We start from the raw sequence: 19,807 nt of genomic DNA, 5'->3' as shown, positions 1-19,807 counted from the left end.
CTTGATGTACCCGGCTACACCTCCATGATGTACCCGGCTACACCTCCATGATGTACCCGACTACACCTCCATGATGCACCCGACTACACCTCCATGATGTACCCGGCTACACCACCATGATGTACCCGACTACACCTCCATGATGTAACCCCCCCCCCCCCCCCCCCCCCCCCCCCCATAGAAATGGCAGTATACGGTTATCTCTGCTGTTTTATTATTTTTATTTTCTCCTCCTCATCACAAGGGATTCTGGGAGGTCTGACATGACTTTTATGGGGAAGGGGCTGGCACATTGGAAAACCTGCATGATTGGCCACTCCAAACCAGCTTGACCACAGAAAAACGGCCACAAAGTCCATGACCCATATTAGTTTTACAATACATGAGTTCAGGTAGAAGTCACATCAGCTCTGAGTCCGGGGCTCCCCTGACTAGAGATTTTTTTTGCCCTCACTTAACATGGCGGACGGCGCCTCAGCGTACAGATATCAGAGGCTTCAGCACTATACTAGCGATATCAATCTATATTCTAGTTTCTGATAACATTTCTCTTTATTTCCAGTCTGCGGCTCTCCTCATAGGTCAGTAAAGGTTTGTAAAATAAAAGCGAGGTTTGCCCTTAGATAAGATGGCGGCCGAGCCTCTGTGAGTTGGAAATTGCCATCTATGAGAGGATTGGGGGGTCTGTCGGGGTGTATTGAGCTCTGGTGTCCGCCATTCCCGGGGAGAAGGACCTCCGTCCTCTCATTCTCCGCTCAGGAAGGGCGGACAGGCCTGGCGGGTCTCCATGGTGACGCGTGTCGCCGCGCAGTGACGTCAGCGGGCCCGGGGTGATGACGTGTAGTGTTTATGTCCTGCTGCAGCCGCTGAGGTGACGGTGTTGCGGCGGTCATGGCAATGTTCCGGAATCTGGTGGCCTCAGCCCAACACCGGCAACACCAACATCACCAGAACCCGGCCGTCCCGTCCTCCGCCGACAGCCTGGAGACCCAATACGGCTGTCCCATCTGTCTGGAGGTCTATCACAAGCCTGTGGCCATAGGGAGCTGCGGACACACGTGAGTGCCAGGGGCCCGGGAGGAGGGGGCCCCACTGACAGGGGGAGGGGACATGGGGGCCACACTGACTGGGGGAGGGGACATGGGGCCACACTGACTGGGGGAGGGGCCATACTGACAGGGGGAGGGGACATGGGGGCCACACTGACGGGGAGAGGGGCCCTACTGACTGGGGGAGGGGACACGGGGGCCACACTGACAGGGGGAGGGGACATGGGGGCCACACTGACTGGGGGAGGGGACACGGGGGCCACACTGACAGGGGGAGGGGACATGGGGGCCACACTGACTGGGGGAGGGGACACAGAGGCCACACTGACAGGGGGAGGGGACATGGGGGCCACACTGACAGGGGGAGGGGACACGGGGGCCACACAGACAGGGGGAGGGGACATACTGGGGGAGGGGACACAGAGGCCACACTGACAGGGGGAGGGGACATGGGGGCCACACTGACTGGGGGAGGGGCCACACTGACAGGGGGAGGGGACATGGGGGCCACACTGACAGGGGGAGGGGCCATACTGACAGGGGGAGGGGCCACACTGACTGGGGGAGGGGCCACACTGACTGGGGGAGGGGCCACACTGACTGGGGGAGGGGCCATACTGACAGGGGGAGGGGACATGGGGCCACACTGACTGGGGGAGGGACCATACTGACGGGGGGAGGGGACACAGAGGCCACACTGACGGGGAGGGGGCCACACTGACAGGGGGAGGGGACACAGGGGCCATACTGACAGGGGGAGGGGACATGGGGGCCACACTGACTGGGGGACGGGCCATACTGACTGGGGGAGGGGACACAGGGGCCATACTGACAGGGGGAGGGGGGACACCGGGGGGGGGACATGGGGGCCACACTGACTGGGGGATGGGCCATACTGACAGGGGGAGGGGACACAGGGGCCCCACTGACAGGGGGAGGGACCATACTGACCGGGGGAGGGGGACACAGGGGCCTCACTGACAGGGAGAGGGGCCCTACTGACTGGGGGAGGGGACACAGGGGCCATACTGATAGGGGGAGGGACCATACTGACCAGGGGAGTGGCCCCACTGACAGGGGGAGGGGACACAGGGGGAGGAGCCATACTGACAGGGGAGGGGGACGGACCTGGAGAGGAGGGGCCGGGAAGGGGTTCATGGGGGGGGGTGAAACCAGAGAGGAGGGGAAGGGAAGAGGTTAATGGGGGGGTGAACCCGGAGAAGAGGGGCTGGGAAGAGGTTAATGGTGGGGGTAACCCCGGAGAGGAGGGGCCGGGAAGGGGTTCATGGGGGGGTAACCCCGGAGAGGAGGGGCCGGGAAGAGGTTAATGGGGGGGGTAACCCCGGAGAGGAGGGGCCGGGAAGAGGTTAATGGGGGGGGTAACCCCGGAGAGGAGGGGCCGGGAAGGGGTTTATTGGGGGGGTAACCCCGGAGAGGAGGGGCCGGGAAGAGGTTAATGGGGGGGTAACCCCGGAGAGGAGGGGCCGGGAAGGGGTTTATTGGGGGGGTAGCCCCGGAGAGGAGGGGCCGGGAAGAGGTTAATGGGGGGGTAACCCCGGAGAGGAGGGGCTGGGAAAGGGTTAATTGGGGGGGTAACCCCGGAGAGGAGGGGCCGGGAAGGGGTTTATGGGGGGGTAACCCCGGAGAGGAGGGGCCGGGAAGGGGTTCATGGGGGGTAACCCCGGAGAGGAGGGGCCGGGAAGGGGTTCATGGGGGGTAACCCCGGAGAGGAGGGGCCGGGAAGAGGTTAATGGGGGGGGTAACCCCGGAGAGGAGGGGCTGGGAAAGGGTTAATTGGGGTAACCCCGGAGAGGAGGGGCCGGGAAGGGGTTTATGGGGGGGTAACCCCGGAGAGGAGGGGCCGGGAAGGGGTTCATGGGGGGTAACCCCGGAGAGGAGGGGCCGGGAAGGGGTTAATGGGGGTGAAACCGGAGAGGAGGGGCCGGAAAGGGGTTCATGGGGGGTAACCCCGGAGAGGAGGGGCCGGGAAGGGGTTAATGGGGGTGAAACCGGAGAAGAGGGGCCGGGAAGGGGTTAATTGACAGGAGCGGGAGCCACATCTGCAAAGTTAGTGAGACCCGGAAGTGCGGGGAGAGAAGAGCTGCAGACGGGCCCAGCGCTGGATCCAATGGGGGCTCAGGTGAGTGAGGGGGAGGGCTCAGGTGAGTATGGGGGAGAGCTCAGGTGAGTGAGGGGGAGGGCTCAGGTGAGTGAGGGGGAGGGGCATAACCGATAACGACACATTTTATACCCCAATACAAGTGAAGGAAATGTTCCGGCTTTGCAGCCACTTTTACTTTCTCTATTATTATTATTCAGGAATCTGTACATCTACAAGGCAGGAGGGTCCAGGGGGCGGGTCTCTGCCGCCTGATTGGATTAGCACTCTGGGTGGGGCCTAACATCGTCTTTTTATATCAATTGATGTGCAAGTACCATGTGACTTGAAGATCGCAACACCCGCCATTCATTCTCTGGGGTCTCTGCTATACAGAATGTTTGGGGCTATTGGTCTGGGCAGGAAGTATTGCTAAAGATTAACCCCTTCACCTCCGGAAGGTTCTCCCCCTGGTAATTGAGCGGTCGTGCGACGCGGCACCCAAATTACATTTATATTTTCCCTGTTCGTCTTTCAGGACAGGTACTGTAGAGAGACACAGGCTCCTCCCCTCACAGGAAACACCGCCTTCCAATTAAGAATTTAAGCCTCATCCTCCCTCAGCTCCTCAGTTTTATGGTGTTTCCTCCGGAGGGGAGACACCGCTGGGGGCCAAGGGCCAGACAGCTGGGGAAGCTGAGGCCAGTTTTCCTGAGAGGGGGGACCTGTTCTCCCTGGGCTCAGGGCTATTTTTTAAACGCATGGCGTCCTGGTTGACTGGGGAAGTCACTTACCCAGGACATCGCCGTGTAGCGTCCCGCGGACATTCCTGGGGTGGATTCAGCCGCGGAGGCCTATTCACTCAACGCACAGGGGTGGCGCTGCAGGCGGGGTGCACGCTCCCTGTGAGATTTCACAGTCGGCCAGGAGCTGGGCCGGACCGGATGACGAGTGACGTCAGTTCCGGGGGGGGCGGGCACTTCCGCCGGATACGCGTCACTGGTCCCGGACGCTGCAGTGTGAAAAGGCCTGACGCTGGGCTGGTGCGGCCTCTCTCTTCTCAGCCGTAGGGTCGGCGTTTTGGCAGGCAGTCGCGACCACATTCCTCAGCGAGATGTCGGAAGCAGAGGCTTCCCGTGCACCTCCGGATGACGACAGCACCAGCCACTCTAAGGTAAGGAGAACCCTGGGGTGGTGTTCCCTTATCATGTTGTACAGCTTCACTGGTGATTTTTTTGTTTTCCTGGTGGTCGGGGAGTTTGTTAGTGTAGTGTGTCTGGAACCCTGGTGGTGGTTGGTCCTAGAACACTCCTGGTGGTTACCTGTGTTATGCGCTGGTCTCTCTTTTAATCTAGCCTCCACTTTCTTCTGTGTTTTTCAGAAATCCACAGAAAAATCAGCCCACAGCAGGAAGAAATGCCCTTCCTGCAGATCTTCACTTAGTGAGAGTTGGAACAAAGCACTTTGCAGGAGATGTATTGAGGGGCTGGTTAAAGAAAGGGAGGCAGAGCAGGCATCTGAATTAGCAGCTTCTATGAAAGAGCTTTCTGGCACCTTTCAATCGTTTAAAGATATTTTTGCTAATTTTCAATTGCCCCAAAGCAGCCCTTCTGTAGCGCAACAGGTAATTCCACCGAATCCTGAGGTTCTTCCCTCTGGGAGTAGAGAGAAACCTGCGGATATCAGAGAGGATGCTGAGGAGGAGCAAGACAGTGCCGCTTCTAGCTCCCAAGAGGAGTCAGATAGTGAGAAGACAGAGGCAGGGTCCTCAAAGGTCTCTCGCTACAAGCTTTCCCTTGAAGAGGTGGAAGAGTTATTGGAAACTATCCACGCTACTTTAGGGATAGTTGAGGAGAAAAAGACACTGTCACTCCATGACCAGATGTACAGTGGTTTGGGAGAACAAAAGAAAAGGGTTTTTCCAGTCCATGAAGTACTGGTCAATGCCATCAAAAAAGAATGGCAGGACCCAGAGAGGAAACCTTTCTTCTCAAACTCTTTGAAGAGGAGGTTTCCTTTTTCTGAAGAGGAGGCTTCAGTGTGGAACAAATCCCCCAAACTAGATGCCGCCTTTTCGCAGGTATCCCGACATACGGACTTGGCGTTTGAGGACATGGGGGTCCTTTCAGACCCCATGGACAGGCGGATGGATTCGCTATTAAAAAAGTCCTGGGATGCTTCCCAGGGGAACCTTAAGCCAGCTATGGCAGCAACAGTGGTGGCCCGTAATTTAGAGCATTGGCTCTTACAAATTAAGGCACATATTGAGGCCGGAACGCCAAAAGAGACTATACTTTCCTCTTTTCCAACTTTACTGAGTGGCGTACGGTATGTAGCGGACGCCTCAGCAGAGTCAATCCGCATGTCTGCCAGATCTGCAGCTCTATCTAATTCTGCAAGAAGAGCTCTCTGGCTCAAGACATGGCAGGGGGATAGCGCCTCAAAGGTTAAATTGTGCGGGATCCCCCTTACAGGAGACTTATTATTTGGGCCAGGCTTGGAGGCTGTCTTAGATCGTACAGCCGACAAGAAGAAGGCTTTCCCCTTAAAGAAAAAATTTGGGGGACAGACAAAGAAAAAATTCTGGACCCAAAAGAAGGTGGAAGTCCCCAAACCTGAGGGAAAGAAAAAGTTTTGGGGACCAAAAGGGAAAGGCCGTGCCGGGGCACTTTTTCGTGCTCCTGAACAGCCCCAAAAACCTCAATGACGGAGTCAAGGTGGGAGGAAGGTTGGGGGCCTTTCTCCCACAATGGGAGACGATCACCAGCAACCAATTTGTGCTGGGGATCATAAGGAGAGGGTACAGACTAGAGTTCTCAAGTCCCCCCCCATCCAGACTCTTAGTCACCAATTTGCCCCAATGCAAAGAGAAATCTGTGGCTCTGATCTCCTCTCTTCAGGAGTTGGAGGATCAGGAGGTGGTAGTTCGGGTTCCATCGGAGGAGATAGGAAAGGGCTTCTACTCCCACATATTTGTGGTCCGCAAGCCTTCAGGGAAATTCAGGCTTATACTGAATTTAAAACCTCTAAACACCTCGGTCACGTACAAACGGTTTCGGATGGATTCCATCTATTCCGTGAGGACACTCCTCCTTCCGAACTGCTTCATGGCATCCATAGATTTAAAGGATGCCTACCTACACATCCCAATAGCGGAATGCCATCAGAGATTTCTCAGACTGGCCGTGAGGTCCAGAGAGGGGATGTTTCACCTGCAATTCAAAGCACTCCCCTTCGGGCTCTCCTCTTCCCCCCGCATATTCACCAAAGTGATGGTGGAGGTACTAGCCTTTCTACGTCTCAAGGGCATCCTGGTGATAGCTTACCTGGACGATCTGCTATTCTTTGCAGACTCTCCGACACGGTTGTCCCAGGACCTCCAGGTTGCAAAGGGGATTCTGGAGAACCTAGGTTGGTTACTCAATCTGGAAAAATCCAGCCTGACACCCTCCCAAAGAGTCACTTTTCTGGGATATGTACTGGACTCAACCAGACAGATGACTTTTCTCCCAATAGAAAAAGTTCAGAAGGTGGACAACGTAATATCACTTCTTCAGAGCAGTTGCCAGCTTCCGATAAGGAAAGTCATGTCAGCTCTGGGGTTATTAACATCTTGTCTTCCTGCAGTGCAGTGGGCGGGTCTGCATTTCCGACCTCTACAACTGTTCATACTGAACATTTGGGACCACAAACCGGAATCCTTGGATTCCCTGATATCCATACCGGTTCACATCAAGAGGTCCCTTTGGTGGTGGAGGAAGGGGGCGAACCTTTTACAGGGCCTGGATTGGATCTCCCCGATTTCCAGAACAGTGACAACAGATGCCAGTGGCTCCGGTTGGGGAGCACACCTGGACTCCCTTCTGACACAGGGTCGCTGGGCAAAAGAGGACTCGCAAAAATCTTCGAATTGGAGAGAACTAAAAGCGATAGAGTTAGCCCTCAAAGCCTTTCAGAAGGAGCTGCAGGGACAGCATGTTCGAATCAGGACAGACAACTCCTCGGCAGTAGCTTATGTCAACAAGCAGGGGGGCACCAGGAGCAAGTCCTTATGGGATCTGACAAAATCTATTCTCATATGGGCGGAGGCCAATGTCTTGTCCCTCTCAGCCATACATCTGAAGGGAGAATTAAATCAGGTCGCAGACTTCCTCAGCAGGAAGAAACTGAGGGAGGGCGATTGGGTTCTGAATCAGGAAGTTTTCAGAGCGATCACTCAAAGATGGGGTCTTCCGGAGGTGGATTTATTCGCCTCAAGAGAAAATGCCAAAACTCGGCTCTTTTTTTCCCTAAACAGATGGGATGGAGCTCTGGCGGTGGACGCTCTGGCCCAAACCTGGAAGTTCTCCAGGTGTTATGCTTTCCCCCCTCCGGTTCTAATACCAGCAGTCCTGAGGAAACTGCAGGGGGAGAACACAACACTCATTCTCATCGCACCTCATTGGCCCAGGAGACCATGGTTCTCTATCCTAAAAAATCTATCGATAGAATCTCCTTGGATTCTACCAATTCGGGAGGATCTCCTTTTGCAGGGTCCAATCTGCTGCCCGCAGGTAGAGAGATGGAACCTGGCAGCCTGGCTTCTGAGGAAGAGCTGCTGAGGGGCAAAGGGTTTTCAGAACGCTTGGTTGAAACACTCCTAAGCTGTAGAAAGAAGGAGACGCAAGCCATTTACCAAAAAGTGTGGAAACGGTTTAACATCTGGTGTGCAGAAAGCTCATTCAGTGTCAACAGCTCTGTGGCTGTTTTAGAATTTCTTCAAGCTGGAGCTGATAAAGGGTTGGCAACTAGCACGCTGAAGGGTCAGGTGTCAGCGCTAAGTGTATTTTTTGAAAAACAACTAGCATTTGACCCTTGGGTCTCTAGATTTTTTAAGGCTTTGAGTAGACGGAGACCTGTTAAAACCTCCAACTTCCCAGTTTGGGATCTCTCATTGGTTCTTCAAGCCTTTACAGTAGAACCATTTGAGCCTTTAGACAAATGTAGTTTAAAAGTGATCACTCTCAAAACAGTGTTTTTAGTAGCGATCACTACTGCCAGGAGAGTGAGCGAACTCGAGGCCCTATCTATTAGGGTCCCCTTTTTTCAAGTTTTTCCGGATCGCATCATTTTTAAGACAGATCCGGCTTTTCTACCAAAGGTAGCTTCTAAGTTTCACAGAAGTCAAGAAATAACATTGCCTTCTTTTTGTTCAAATCCTGTGAGGGAACAGGAACACAAGTTTCACAACCTAGATGTTAGGAGGTGTGTCCTACAATACTTGGATTACACAAGTCAGTTCAGGAAAGCTGATTCACTATTTGTTTTGTTTTCTGGGTCCAAGAAAGGGTCTAGGGCTTCTAGACGCACGATAGCCAGGTGGTTAAGGGCAGCCATCGTTCTAGCCTATTCTTCTAGGGGAGTAGAGCCTCCACAGGGTATCAAGGCTCATTCCACCAGGGCAGTAGCAACTTCCCAAGCAGAGTGTGCTGGTGCTTCCCCGGAGCAGATCTGCAAGGCTGCAACATGGTCTAGTTTCTCAACGTTTGTAAAACATTACAGACTGGACCTACTTTCAACCAAAGACCAGGCTTTTGGACGCAAAGTACTGCAAGCAGTTGTCCCACCCTAGGGTAAGGTGCTCGCTTATCCTCTCTACAGTACCTGTCCTGAAAGACGAACAGGGAAAAACGGGGTTACTTACCGGTAACATCCCTTTTCCTGGAGTCTTTCAGGACAGCACTGGTACCCACCCTCTTTTGTTGTAGGGGATATTATGGAAACTCATCAGACGAGGCCGTCAGGTAAGATGTAATTTTATACTTTTATGACGTGTTCTTGTGTCTCCCCAGCTGGCCGGAGGTACTCTGGAAAAAACTGAGGAGCTGAGGGAGGATGAGGCTTAAATTCTTAATTGGAAGGCGGTGTTTCCTGTGAGGGGAGGAGCCTGTGTCTCTCTACAGTACCTGTCCTGAAAGACTCCAGGAAAAGGGATGTTACCGGTAAGTAACCCCGTTTTTTGTGATATAAATGAGAAAAGCCGACGAGATATTTTCACTTTCTGCTCGGAAACCTCCAATGAGTGTTCAGTGATTGGTTTGTGTGAAAGTTTTATATTATCTTTATATGGTGGCATTTTTTATTAAATTATTATGGGGACTGCAATAGTGCGGCGGCCAATCTGACACTAACTGACATCACCAGTGACACCAATACAGTGATAATACTATGCACTGTCACTGTACTAAGGTACAAGGGGTGTGATGTGTGCGGCTGTTACCGGGGATCCCCTCTTATCAGATACCGATCACAGCTCAGTATTGTTTACACTCAGAGGGAAGATCAGAGCCGATCACCCGTGTCCCCCTCCCCCACTCAGCGATTGGCATGTGACCAATCACATTACTGGAAGGCACGCCCCCTTCCTGGAGAATCTCCGCCCCGCACTGGCGGGTAAAGTCGAGTTCCACTCAGAAGTGTCAGTTCCTCTTTCTCTTTAAGGACTTGACGGGGGGGGGGGGGGGGGGGGGGGTGACGCCATGTTGCGGTCTTTCCGCTGCGTCTTCTCGGGCCGGCCTGGCGGTTGATGACCCAGCTGTCATTTGATGGGGGGGGGATGGGGGGGTGCCGCCATGTTGCGGTCTTTCCGCTGCGTCTTCTCGGGCCGGCCTGGCGGTTGATGACCCAGCTGTGCTTCTCTTGCAGGTTCTGTGGAGAATGTTTGCAGCCGTGTCTCCAGGTGTCGTCTCCTCTCTGCCCGCTCTGTCGTATGCCCTTTGACCCAAAGAAGGTGGACAAAGCCTCCAATGTAGACAAACAACTCTCTTCATATAAAGCTCCCTGCAGAGGATGCAGTAAGAAGGTGGGTGTGGTCCCGGGGGCGGTGGGTGTGGTCCCGGGGGCGGTATGTGTGGTCCCGGGGGCGGTGGGTGTGGTCCCGGGGGCGGTGGGCGTGGTCCCGGGTGCGGTAGGCGTGGTCCCGGGTGCGGTAGGCGTGGTCCCAGGTCTGGCGGGTGGGGTCCCGGGTCTGGCGGGTGGGGTCCCGGGTCTGGTGGGTGGAGTCCCAGATGTGGTGGGTGGGGTCCCGGGTCTGATGGGTGGAGCCCCGGGTGTGGTGGGTGGGGTCCCAGATGTGGTGGGTGGAGTCCCAGATGTGGTGGGTGGGGTCCCGGGCCTGGTGGGTGGGGTCCCGGGCCTGGTGGGTGGGGTCCCGGGCCTGGTGGGTGGGGGTCTGGTGAGCGGGGTCCCGGGCGTGGTGGGTGGGGTCGTGGGTGTGGTCCCGGGTGTGGTGGGTGTGGTCCCGGGTCTGGTGGGTGGAGTCCCAGATGTGGTGGGTGGGGTCCCGGGTGTGGTGGGTGGGGTCCCGGGCCCGGTGGGTGGGGTCCCGGGTGTGGTGGGTGGGGTCCCGGGTCTGGTGAGTGGGGTCCTGGGTGGGGTCCCGGGTCTGGTGAGTGGGGTCCTGGGTGGGGTCCCGGGTCTGGTGAGTGGGGTCCTGGGTGGGGTCCCGGGTGTGGTGGGTGGGGTCCCGGGTGTGGTGGGTGGGGTCCCGGGTCTGGTGAGTGGGGTCCTGGGTGGGGTCCCGGGTCTGGTGAGTGGGGTCCTGGGTGGGGTCCCGGGTCTGGTGAGTGGGGTCCTGGGTGGGGTCCCGGGTGTGGTGGGTGGGGTCCCGGGTCTGGTGAGTGGGGTCCTGGGTGGGGTCCCGGGTCTGGTGAGTGGGGTCCTGGGTGGGGTCCCGGGTCTGGTGAGTGGGGTCCTGGGTGGGGTCCCGGGTCTGGTGAGTGGGGTCCTGGGTGGGGTCCCGGGTCTGGTGAGTGGGGTCCTGGGTGGGGTCCCGGGTCTGGTGAGTGGGGTCCTGGGTGGGGTCCCGGGTCTGGTGAGTGGGGTCCTGGGTGGGGTCCCGGGTCTGGTGAGTGGGGTCCTGGGTGGGGTCCTGGGTGTGGTGGGTGGGGTCCCGGGTGTGGTGGGTGGGGTCCCGGGCCCGGTGGGTGGGGTCCTGGGTGTGGTGGGTGGGGTCCCGGGTCTGGTATAACAGAATGTTCCTTTTATTGAAAACCTTGAGCCTGATATCCAGACATGGGAAGGAGGAGGAGACAACGGGCTCCTCCCCTCTGCCGTCCTGCGGATGTGATTGGTGTAGGTAGGGCTCTGATCCTCCTCGTAGATCTTTGTGCTGATTGGATGATGTGTTTCCTGCACAGGTGACTCTCGCCAAGATGAGATCCCACATTTCCTCGTGTGCCAAGGTCCAGGAACAGATGGCCAACTGTCCAAAGTTTGTTCCCGTAGTGCCAACGTCTCAGCCCATTCCCAGGTACCGATCGTTCCCCTCCCCCATCATACCGATCGTTCCCCTCCCCCATCATACCGATCGTTCCCCCTCCCCCATCGTACCGATCGTTCCCCCTCCCCCATCGTACCGATCGATTATCCCATTCCCAGGTACCGATCGATTATCCCATTCCCAGGTACCGATCATTCCCCACCCCCATCATACCGATCGATCATCACATTCCCAGGTACCGATCATTCCCCTCCCCCATCATACCGATCATTCCCCACCCCCATCATACCGATCGTTCCCCTCCCCCATCATACCGATCATTCCCCACCCCCATCATACCGATCGTTCCCCTCCCCCATCATACCGATCATTCCCCTCCCCCATCATACCGATCATTCCCCTCCCCCATCGTACCGATCGATTATCCCATTCCCAGGTACCGATCGATTATCCCATTCCCAGGTACCGATCATTCCCCTCCCCCATCATACCGATCATTCCCCACCCCCATCATACCGATCATTCCCCTCCCCCATCATACCGATCGTTCCCCTCCCCCATCATACCGATCGTTCCCCTCCCCCATCATACCGATCGTTCCCCTCCCCCATCATACCGATCGTTCCCCTCCCCCATCATACCGATCGTTCCCCTCCCCCATCATACCGATCATTCCCCTCCCCCATCATACCGATCGTTCCCCTCCCCCATCATACCGATCGTTCCCCTCCCCCATCATACCGATCGTTCCCCTCCCCCATCATACCGATCATTCCCCTCCCCCATCATACCGATCATTCCCCTCCCCCATCATACCGATCATTCCCCTCCCCATCATACCGATCGTTCCCCTCCCCCATCATACCGATCGTTCCCCTCCCCCATCATACCGATCATTCCCCTCCCCCATCATACCGATCGTTCCCCTCCCCCATCATACCGATCATTCCCCTCCCCCATCATACCGATCATTCCCCTCCCCCATCATACCGATCATTCCCCTCCCCCATCATACCGATCGTTCCCCTCCCCCATCATACCGATCGTTCCCCTCCCCCATCATACCGATCGTTCCCCTCCCCCATCATACCGATCATTCCCCTCCCCCATCATACCGATCATTCCCCTCCCCCATCATACCGATCATTCCCCTCCCCCATCATACCGATCATTCCCCTCCCCCATCATACCGATCATTCCCCACCCCCATCATACCGATCGATCGATCATCACATTCCCAGGTACCGATCGTTCCCCTCCCCCGTCATACCGATCATTCCCCTCCCCCATCATACCGATCGTTCCCCTCCCCCATCATACCGATCATTCCCCTCCCCCATCATACCGATCATTCCCCTCCCCCATCATACCGATCATTCCCCTCCCCCATCATACCGATCATTCCCCTCCCCCATCATACCGATCGATCGATCATCACATTCCCAGGTACCGATCGTTCCCCTCCCCCGTCATACCGATCATTCCCCTCCCCCATCATACCGATCATTCCCCTCCCCCATCATACCGATCATTCCCCTCCCCCATCATACCGATCATTCCCCACCCCCATCATACCGATCGATCGATCATCACATTCCCAGGTACCGATCGTTCCCCTCCCCCGTCATACCGAGCGATCGATTATCACATTCCCAGGTACCGATCGTTCCCCACCCCCGTCATACCGATCATTCCCCACCCCCATCATACCGATCATTCCCCACCCCCATCATACCGATCATTCCCCTCCCCCGTCATACCGAGCGATCGATTATCACATTCCCAGGTACCGATCACTCCCCTCCCCCATCATACCGATCACTCCCCTCCCCCATCATACCGATCGATTATCCCATTCCCAGGTACCGATCGTTCCCCTCCCCCATCATACCGATCGTTCCCCTCCCCCATCATACCGATCATTCCCCTCCCCCATCATACCGATCATTCCCCACCCCCATCATACCGATCGTTCCCCTCCCCCATCATACCGATCATTCCCCACCCCCATCATACCGATCATTCCCCACCCCCATCATACCGATCATTCCCCTCCCCCGTCATACCGAGCGATCGATTATCACATTCCCAGGTACCGATCACTCCCCTCCCCCATCATACCGATCACTCCCCTCCCCCATCATACCGATCGATTATCCCATTCCCAGGTACCGATCGTTCCCCTCCCCCATCATACCGATCGTTCCCCTCCCCCATCATACCGATCATTCCCCTCCCCCATCATACCGATCATTCCCCACCCCCATCGTACCGATCATTCCCCTCCCCCATCATACCGATCATTCCCCTCCCCCATCATACCGATCGTTCCCCTCCCCCATCATACCGATCATTCCCCTCCCCCATCATACCGATCATTCCCCTCCCCCATCATACCGATCATTCCCCTCCCCCATCATACCGATCGATTATCACATTCCCAGGTACCGATCATTCCCCTCCCCCATCATACCGAGCGATCGATTATCCCATTCCCAGGTACCGATCATTCCCCTCCCCCATCATACCGATCGATTATCCAATTCCCAGGTACCGATCGATTATCCCATTCCCAGGTACCGATCGATTATCCCATTCCCAGGTACCGATCATTCCCCTCCCCCATCATACCGATCATTCCCCACCCCCATCATACCGATCGATTATCCCATTCCCAGGTACCGATCATTCCCCTCCCCCATCATACCGATCATTCCCCACCCCCATCATACCGATCGATTATCCCATTCCCAGGTACCGATCATTCCCCTCCCCCATCATACCGATCGATTATCACATTCCCAGGTACCGATCATTCCCCACCCCCATCATACCGATCATTCCCCACCCCCATCATACCGATCGATTATCCCATTCCCAGGTACCGATCGATTATCCCATTCCCAGGTACCGATCATTCCCCTCCCCCATCATACCGATCATTCCCCACCCCCATCATACCGATCGATTATCCCATTCCCAGGTACCGATCATTCCCCTCCCCCATCATACCGATCATTCCCCACCCCCATCATACCGATCGATTATCCCATTCCCAGGTACCGATCATTCCCCACCCCCGTCATACCGATCGATTATCCCATTCCCAGGTACCGATCATTCCCCACCCCCATCATACCGATCGATTATCACATTCCCAGGTACCGATCATTCCCCTCCCCCATCATACCGATCGATTATCACATTCCCAGGTACCGATCATTCCCCTCCCCCATCATACCGATCGATTATCCCATTCCCAGGTACCGATCATTCCCCTCCCCCAACATACCGATCGATTATCCCATTCCCAGGTACCGATCATTCCCCTCCCCCATCATACCGATCGATTATCACATTCCCAGGTACCGATCATTCCCCTCCCCCATCATACCGATCGATTATCCCATTCCCAGGTACCGATCATTCCCCACCCCCATCATACCGATCGATTATCCCATTCCCAGGTACCGATCATTCCCCTCCCCCATCATACCGATCGATTATCCCATTCCCAGGTACCGATCATTCCCCTCCCCCATCATACCGATCGATTATCCCATTCCCAGGTACGGATCATTCCCCACCCCCATCATACCGATCGATCATCACATTCCCAGGTACCGATCATTCCCCTCCCCCATCATACCGATCGATTATCCCATTCCCAGGTACCGATCATTCCCCTCCCCCATCATACCGATCGATTATCCCATTCCCAGGTACCGATCATTCCCCACCCCCATCATACCGGTCGATTATCCCATTCCCAGGTACCGATCATTCCCCTCCCCCATCATACCGATCGATTATCCCATTCCCAGGTACCGATCATTCCCCTCCCCCATCATACCGATCGATTATCCCATTCCCAGGTACCGATCATTCCCCACCCCCATCATACCGATCGATTATCCCATTCCCAGGTACCGATCATTCCCCTCCCCCATCATACCGATCGATTATCACATTCCCAGGTACCGATCATTCCCCACCCCCATCATACCGATCGATTATCCCATTCCCAGGTACCGATCATTCCCCTCCCCCATCATACCGATCGATTATCCCATTCCCAGGTACCGATCATTCCCCACCCCCATCATACCGATCGATTATCACATTCCCAGGTACCGATCATTCCCCTCCCCCATCATACCGATCGATTATCCCATTCCCAGGTACCGATCATTCCCCTCCCCCATCATACCGATCGATTATCCCATTCCCAGGTACCGATCATTCCCCTCCCCCATCATACCGATCGATTATCCCATTCCCAGGTACCGATCATTCCCCTCCCCCATCATACCGATCGATTATCCCATTCCCAGGTACCGATCATTCCCCACCCCCATCATACCGATCATTCCCCTCCCCCATCATACCGATCGATTATCACATTCCCAGGTACCGATCATTCCCCTCCCCCATCATACCGATCGATTATCCCATTCCCAGGTACCGATCATTCCCCTCCCCCATCATACCGATCGATTATCCCATTCCCAGGTACCGATCATTCCCCACCCCCATCATACCGATCGATTATCCCATTCCCAGGTACCGATCATTCCCCACCCCCATCATACCGATCGATTATCCCATTCCCAGGTACCGATCATTCCCCTCCCCCATCATACCGATCGATTATCCCATTCCCAGGTACCGATCATTCCCCACCCCCATCATACCGATCGATTATCACATTCCCAGGTACCGATCATTCCCCTCCCCCATCATACCGATCGATTATCCCATTCCCAGGTACCGATCATTCCCCTCCCCCATCATACCGATCGATTATCCCATTCCCAGGTACCGATCATTCCCCTCCCCCATCATACCGATCGATTATCCCATTCCCAGGTACCGATCATTCCCCACCCCCATCATACCGATCATTCCCCTCCCCCATCATACCGATCGATTATCACATTCCCAGGTACCGATCATTCCCCTCCCCCATCATACCGATCGATTATCCCATTCCCAGGTACCGATCATTCCCCTCCCCCATCATACCGATCGATTATCCCATTCCCAGGTACCGATCATTCCCCACCCCCATCATACCGATCGATTATCCCATTCCCAGGTACCGATCATTCCCCACCCCCATCATACCGATCGATTATCCCATTCCCAGGTACCGATCATTCCCCTCCCCCATCATACCGATCGATTATCCCATTCCCAGGTACCGATCATTCCCCTCCCCCATCATACCGATCGATCATCACATTCCCGTAGATTGCGATTAGAACTTTGTATCAGTTGGGAGTTTATTATAGTCAGCGGGGGGGAGGAGTCAATCAAAGAATGAAAATGGCGCAATACGATTGGTTGTGCCGCCATTTGTTTGTCTAAACGCAATCCAGCCTGTTGGATCGGCAACTTCCAATCACGGCCTGGCTGTCCCGCTGACACCCTCTGAAAATGTCCCTGGCCTGGCTGTTCCGCTGACACCCCCTGATAATGTCCCTGGCCTGGCTGTTCCGCTGACACCCCCTGAAAATGTCCCTGGCCTGGCTGTCCCGCTGACACCCTCTGAAAATGTCCCTGGCCTGGCTGTCCCGCTGACACCCTCTGAAAATGTCCCTGGCCTGGCTGTCCCGCTGACACCCTCTGAAAATGTCCCTGGCCTGGCTGTCCCGCTGACACCCTCTGAAAATGTCCCTGGCCTGGCTGTCCCGCTGACACCCTCTGATAATGTCCCTGGCCTGGCTGTCCCGCTGACACCCTCTGAAAATGTCCCTGGCCTGGCTGTCCCGCTGACACCCTCTGAAAATGTCCCTGGCCTGGCTGTCCCGCTGACACCCTCTGATAATGTCCCTGGCCTGGCTGTCCCGCTGACACCCTCTGATAATGTCCCTGGCCTGGCTGTCCCGCTGACACCCTCTGAAAATGTCCCTGGCCTGGCTGTCCCGCTGACACCCTCTGAAAATGTCCCTGGCCTGGCTGTCCCGCTGACACCCTCTGAAAATGTCCCTGGCCTGGCTGTCCCGCTGACACCCTCTGAAAACTTTTCCCTTCCTGTAGAGATGATGACGATCGTTTTCCTTCCTGTAGAGATGATGACGATCGTTTCCTGTAGAGATGACGATCGTTTCCCTTCCTGTAGAGATGACGATCGTTTCCCTTCCTGTAGAGATGACGATCGTTTTCCTTCCTGTAGAGATGACGATCGTTTTCCTTCCTGTAGAGATGATGACGATCGTTTTCCTTCCTGTAGAGATGATGACGATCGTTTTCCTTCCTGTAGAGATGATGACGATCGTTTCCCTTCCTGTAGAGATGATGACGATCGTTTTCCTTCCTGTAGAGATGATGACGATCGTTTCCCTTCCTGTAGAGATGACGATCGTTTCCCTTCCTGTAGAGATGACGATCGTTTTCCTTCCTGTAGAGATGACGATCGTTTCCCTTCCCGTAGAGATGATGACGATCGTTTCCCTTCCTGTAGAGATGACGATCGTTTCCCTTCCTGTAGAGATGACGATCGTTTCCCTTCCTGTAGAGATGACGATCGTTTTCCTTCCTGTAGAGATGACGATCGTTTCCCTTCCTGTAGAGATGACGATCGTTTTCCTTCCTGTAGAGATGACGATCGTTTCCCTTCCCGTAGAGATGATGACGATCGTTTCCCTTCCTGTAGAGATGATGACGATCGTTTCCCTTCCTGTAGAGATGACGATCGTTTCCCTTCCTGTAGAGATGATGATCGTTTCCTGTAGAGATGATGACGATCGTTTTCCTTCCTGTAGAGATGACGATCGTTTCCCTTCCTGTAGAGATGACGATCGTTTTCCTTCCTGTAGAGATGACGATCGTTTCCCTTCCCGTAGAGATGATGACGATCGTTTCCCTTCCTGTAGAGATGATGACGATCGTTTCCCTTCCTGTAGAGATGACGATCGTTTCCCTTCCTGTAGAGATGACGATCGTTTCCTGTAGAGATGATGACGATCGTTTCCCTTCCCGTAGAGATGATGACGATCGTTTCCCTTCCTGTAGAGATGATGACGATCGTTTTCCTTCCTGTAGAGATGACGATCGTTTCCCTTCCTGTAGAGATGATGACGATCGTTTTCCTTCCTGTAGAGATGATGACGATCGTTTCCCTTCCTGTAGAGATGATGACGATCGTTTTCCTTCCTGTAGAGATGACGATCGTTTCCCTTCCTGTAGAGATGATGACGATCGTTTCCTGTAGAGATGACGATCGTTTCCCTTCCTGTAGAGATGACGATCGTTTCCCTTCCTGTAGAGATGACGATCGTTTCCCTTCCTGTAGAGATGATGATCGTTTCCTGTAGAGATGATGACGATCGTTTTCCTTCCTGTAGAGATGACGATCGTTTCCCTTCCTGTAGAGATGATGATCGTTTCCTGTAGAGATGATGACGATCGTTTCCCTTCCTGTAGAGATGACGATCGTTTTCCTTCCTGTAGAGATGACGATCGTTTCCCTTCCCGTAGAGATGATGACGATCGTTTCCCTTCCTGTAGAGATGATGACGATCGTTTCCCTTCCTGTAGAGATGACGATCGTTTCCCTTCCTGTAGAGATGACGATCGTTTCCTGTAGAGATGATGACGATCGTTTCCCTTCCCGTAGAGATGATGACGATCGTTTCCCTTCCTGTAGAGATGATGACGATCGTTTTCCTTCCTGTAGAGATGACGATCGTTTCCCTTCCTGTAGAGATGATGACGATCGTTTTCCTTCCTGTAGAGATGATGACGATCGTTTCCCTTCCTGTAGAGATGATGACGATCGTTTTCCTTCCTGTAGAGATGACGATCCTTTCCCTTCCTGTAGAGATGATGACGATCGTTTCCTGTAGAGATGACGATCGTTTCCCTTCCTGTAGAGATGACGATCGTTTCCCTTCCTGTAGAGATGACGATCGTTTCCCTTCCTGTAGAGATGACGATCGTTTCCCTTCCTGTAGAGATGACGATCGTTTCCCTTCCTGTAGAGATGATGACGATCGTTTTCCTTCCTGTAGAGATGATGACGATCGTTTTCCTTCCTGTAGAGATGATGACGATCGTTTTCCTTCCTGTAGAGATGATGACGATCGTTTTCCTTCCTGTAGAGATGATGACGATCGTTTCCCTTCCTGTAGAGATGATGACGATCGTTTCCCTTCCTGTAGAGATGATGACGATCGTTTCCCTTCCTGTAGAGATGACGATCGTTTCCCTTCCTGTAGAGATGATGACGATCGTTTCCCTTCCTGTAGAGATGATGACGATCGTTTCCCTTCCTGTAGAGATGACGATCGTTTCCCTTCCCGTAGAGATGATGACGATCGTTTTCCTTCCTGTAGAGATGACGATCGTTTCCCTTCCCGTAGAGATGATGACGATCGTTTCCCTTCCTGTAGAGAT

At 54.7% G+C, this 19,807-nt stretch overlaps 1 protein-coding gene across 2 annotated transcripts in view; it reads left to right on the top strand.

Annotated features, from left to right (window-relative positions):
- Nucleotides 1-649: 649 nt before the first annotated feature.
- RNF166 (ring finger protein 166) overlaps nucleotides 650-19,807 on the top strand; it is a 35,254-nt gene continuing 16,096 nt past the window's right edge. Inside the window, exons 1-3 of one of the 2 annotated variants that reach the window (XM_040329670.1) lie at nucleotides 650-1,058; nucleotides 9,832-9,988; nucleotides 11,325-11,437. In XM_040329670.1, the coding sequence (XP_040185604.1) occupies nucleotides 892-1,058; nucleotides 9,832-9,988; nucleotides 11,325-11,437 (437 nt within the window). In that variant the 5' untranslated portion in view covers nucleotides 650-891. The remainder of the gene's footprint in view (nucleotides 1,059-9,831; nucleotides 9,989-11,324; nucleotides 11,438-19,807) is intronic. The other variant, XM_040329669.1, reaches the window with a different exon arrangement.

Source organism: Rana temporaria, chromosome 11 (genome assembly GCF_905171775.1).
Source record: "Rana temporaria chromosome 11, aRanTem1.1, whole genome shotgun sequence".
Taxonomy (NCBI): Eukaryota; Metazoa; Chordata; class Amphibia; order Anura; family Ranidae; genus Rana; species Rana temporaria.
Note: the sequence above shows the minus strand (reverse complement) of the source record. Positions and strands in the feature narration are given on the sequence as shown.